This window comes from Cyprinodon variegatus, unplaced genomic scaffold (assembly GCF_000732505.1).
Source record: "Cyprinodon variegatus isolate N-32 unplaced genomic scaffold, C_variegatus-1.0 Scaffold18, whole genome shotgun sequence".
Lineage (NCBI taxonomy): Eukaryota > Metazoa > Chordata > Actinopteri > Cyprinodontiformes > Cyprinodontidae > Cyprinodon > Cyprinodon variegatus.
Genome location: NW_015150471.1, coordinates 1,828,716 through 1,833,063, shown reverse-complemented (window position 1 = coordinate 1,833,063; position 4,348 = coordinate 1,828,716). Strand labels below are relative to the sequence as shown.

General features: G+C 38.4%; 1 protein-coding gene across 1 annotated transcript in view; it reads right to left on the bottom strand.

Moving 5' to 3' along the window:
• etv4 (ets variant 4) overlaps window positions 1–3,124 on the bottom strand; it is a 52,690-nt gene extending 49,566 nt beyond the window's left edge. Inside the window, exons 1-3 of the mRNA XM_015387391.1 lie at window positions 3,068–3,124; window positions 2,488–2,578; window positions 2,290–2,337 (exon numbers count right to left, since the gene is read on the bottom strand). Of these exons, the coding sequence (XP_015242877.1) occupies window positions 2,290–2,337; window positions 2,488–2,578; window positions 3,068–3,124 (196 nt within the window). The remainder of the gene's footprint in view (window positions 1–2,289; window positions 2,338–2,487; window positions 2,579–3,067) is intronic.
• Between the last annotated feature and the right edge of the window lie 1,224 nt (window positions 3,125–4,348).

The window sequence follows — 4,348 nt, the reverse complement described above, 5'->3', positions numbered from 1 at the left end:
GTTTACAGACCCCGAAACGCCGGCTTCGTACGGATGAGAGGCTGGTTTGGTGAAAAATTTGTGAATTTAGGCCAGGGTTTGACTTCGTGTGGACGGGGACTTATTTTTCACTCTGAAGAACTGTAGACGTGTCAATTTTAACAGTGTTTAAATTCAAAATGTATTTTTATAGCTTTACAGATCTAAGAAATTGGAGTTTGGGAGCGCCATAGAGTATTATCTATAAATACTGAAATTTGACCTACCGGTAAATGGAAAACGAATCAACCTTTCCCCTAGATACTTGGTTCTAATTTTCATAGCTATACCTGAAACTAACTAAAGCAAGAATTTTTAGCATAATATTTAAAGGTATAAATCTTGACCACTAGAAAGGAAATGGAGTCAAAAGGTGTTTATTGTGATCCAAGTGACTGCAGTATAGAGGCAGCTGTGGAAACATTTTTGTTTATTTACTTCCAACCTTAAAAAATCTAAATTTCTACCATGTTTAATGGGCCTCAAATAGGCAGTTCGTTTGATATAATTAATGGAAATAAACTTAAATATAATGGTTAAGTACATTAGATTAAAATAAGGAGATAATGTTAAAATGGTAAATGCAGCCTTCATGCTAAATGCATATATCAAAGGATTCACTGGAAACTAAGGTTGTGTTACACGCACATGTTTTCAATTGAGCACACAGCACAGCGAATCAATCTCCATTGAGCACAATACTGAAAAACAGCCAAAATCATCACACTCTGCAGGTAAGAAAACATTTTTAAAAAAAGCTTTAAGAGGGAAGCTTTAAACAAGGCCCATGACCCTGATGTGGTTCACATTAGAATATAAATGTCAAAACTGAGCAGCAATCCCCCTTTAAATCTCCACATCAAAGCACATCAAAGCAACAGACACAGCAAAATTTACACCTCAGACTGCAGTCCTCTTTAACGAACATCTACAGTCCCTTCTGATCACTGCTTGGATCTACATCACCACACCAATGCTCCAAACAACCCTCATCTTGTGGCATTGTTTTACTCCCCTCTTCCCATAGAGCATAATTACTGTATTAAAGCAGATGTCAGCAGTGCTCTTATTAGGTCAGCCCAGTGACAGTTGCCTCCGATTGGGCCTTATTTCATTGCTATGTGCCTGTGAGTGACACAAGCCAAACAGGCAGTTTGTTTGCATTGGCTGCAGTCTGGCACGCTCTCCACATGCCAACATGGCCAAAGTAGGATGTGCTCAAAGCTAATAATGTCCTGTCTGTGCTCACTCAGGCTGCTTTTTTTGTGGGGGGAGGAAAGGGGGGGCTTGTGTGTCTTTATGAGTATGTGAGCAGCACCAGCAAGAGATTGTATCAGGAACGAAGAAAAATGGATATTTGGGGTCCCGTTTCGAGTTAAGGAAATCACCCTGCAGCCATAAATGCACTAAAAATATTTCCTTTGAATACATTTCTTTTTAATATTTGTGTTGGAAATTTAACAACCACCAAAATTGTTTAAAGCTTTTAGCTCAATCCTCTTTTTTCACATTGCTAAATTCATAGGTTTGTTTGTGTAAAAGAGCTCAACACACTCATCCAATCATATGCTGGTACAATGAAATTTTATGTATATTAGAAGTATTTTTTGAATATAAACAGAAAACAGATCTTTCACATGTGAACAGTATATTGTGTAGAAATAAACTGAAGAAAAAGGTGAAAGGTTTTGCCACATTTGTTTGAAATCTCCATGCAGAAAAGACATAGGTGTGAAAACCTCCCAGAACATGTGGAAACTTAACAGAGTGGTAAAACATGTGGATAGACCTTCCATACATGGAACATTAACCTGCAAGTATTACACATTAAGAAAATATTTCTATCGCCCAATTTGGTGAAATTCCACATAGAATATATGATCACAAGTATTTAAAACATAAAAACATTGCATGCTTTTTCTATATGGGGAATAAGTAAGTAAAATAACACCATTAACATACAGTGGCTCAAACTATGAATATATTTCCTATAACAACTACAAATCAATTTTAAAGAAACATATAGCCTACAATAAAATTTTTGATCAACTAAGCTCTTAGAAACTTGTGCTTCACAGACTTTTGCAGAAAATTTGAATTGAAAAATACGTTTTTTCTATGGATTTCATCTGAGAAGTGGAATGTTTTTAGTTTGTTACTGCCTTAGGCTGTCCATGTGAACATGTTGCATCAGCAGGCATCATTTCTTAGCAAGATTCAGATCATAAATTCTCCATGTTGAACGTTCAATCAAAAAACAAGAAGCCTTACCTTCTGTAAGCCATGTCTCTTGCAGCTGGCTTAAATCCTGGAAGAGGTCTGAGTGGAAAGAAAAAAGAAATATAAGAGCTAATATTTACCATAGCATTAAAAACAATCAGCTTTCACTCTGACAAACTGACATCTTTTATTCAGCTTTTAATAAAGCATGAATCAAACGCAAATTCAACGACTTTCTTCTACTTTTACCTTCTGATTCCTGAGGGGGTAATTCTGTGTCCATGAATTTCCTTTTTGCTGCCATCAACAGTCTATTTAGGGGCCCATTTCCTTGCGACTTCTGCAAAAGCAATAAAGGTTAACAGAATCCAGCAGGGCTCTTCGACAACATCAGTGTCAAAACAGTTCACGGCAATCCTTCACAGTTCTTTAGCTGGATAGCAGCCTTCAATGTGCAGGTCCTACCGATAAGTATCGCGAAAGTCCATAAAAACTAATATAATATGAGATGCGCATCTAAAAAGAGCTCATCATGCGTAAAAAGAGAAGTCTGACAATGAGCATTTGACCAAAGCAAACATTGGAAACAAACTAAACCAACAAAATCACTCGTCAATCGTTATTAAATGCACACAAATGTAACTTTTTAAAAGGTTTTTCTTTCTTTTTTCTGTTCTGGCAGTTGGAATCAGTGCAAACAAGCACTTTTTTCTGCCCAAAGTCGCAGCCAAAACTCGTGCAGAAGCGACGCGGACACGAATGCGAAAACAACACAAAACACCGCCATCAAAAAAAAAGAAACAAACAATAAGCGTTAAGTTATACGTACATTGGCTAAAGGGTAAGGCACTTGCTGGTCTAAATATCCATCCATCTTATAATCCATCCGTTTAACCGTTTGCGGTCATTTGCGCGCAGTTGGAGTGGGATCCACGCACAGGCTGCAGAGGGGAGAGGAGGGAGCGCTGTTTGTGAATGGAGCTGCGTGGAGGCTGCATGCATAATGAGCTCCATTCACAAAAAAATGCCGAGGGGAAGTGATGGCGAGTGATTACCCAGCGGGCTGCGGCTCTCTTTACAAATCTCTTTAGTGCACGTGCGTCTGCGTGCGTTTGTGATTGCGCGCGTTGATTTCACAAGTAAATAACTACTATTTTCACACCCATTTGTCCAATTAAGCCAACTTTACTTTTTTTTAGTATAGAATAACGCCTATAGAGAAAAAAAAAATACATTTCCTTTTTTCATACACTTATTATAGTGCCACGTCTCCTCTGTTTGTTTCTAGAATACAGTCCTGAAAGTGTGAAAGGAAACAGATGTTGGGTTCACACCGACACCCCCCCACTTTTTTTCCCTTCTGAATTTAGATTAGCGGGTTGAATTGATCTAAAAGTGTGGAGTGACCTGTTATTTCTTCAGCAGATCTCATTTTGGTGAGACTTCACTCTTCCAGCCAGGCTCCACTGGACTCATATGATTGGAGGGTTTCCTCTTTAGGACTCGAATTTCTCGCTTTTGTCCAGTCGAATTCACCGACTTGTGAATGAAGTCTCGGTTCCCCTCGTGAACCAATCAGAATGCTCTATCGGCGGGCTCCTAGCAACGATGGGCGGGGCTGTCATCAAAGCAGCCAATCAGCTCTCTGTAGACTGTGGGCTTTTTCGACTGGATTTTCCAGTTGTTTTTCATTCACAAAAAAGAAAGAGGAGCGAGAGAGACAGAAGGGAAAAAAATGTCCATTCATAAAAACTTGCCCTGGCATGAAGCTCCTGACATGTTGTTTTTTTGTCTTTGGCAGGGAAAACTCAAAGAGCCTACTGTTGTTTACCTGCGTTTATGTCTCTTACTCTGTAGTGATGACAAGTCGTTATCAGACCAGAAGAAAACAAGCTATCCACCCACATCTATAAACACAACAATGTCTGTCTGTTTCATTTTTGTTGATCAGTGGTGTCAAAAGTACACATGCTTGTTACTTAAGTACAAGTATAGATCCTGCAGTTTAAAAAAAACACTCTGGTAAAAGTTAAAGTATCAACTTGACCTCTTTACTCAAGTAAAAGTGAAAAAGTATGTGCTCCAAAAACTACTTAAAGTATTAAAAAAA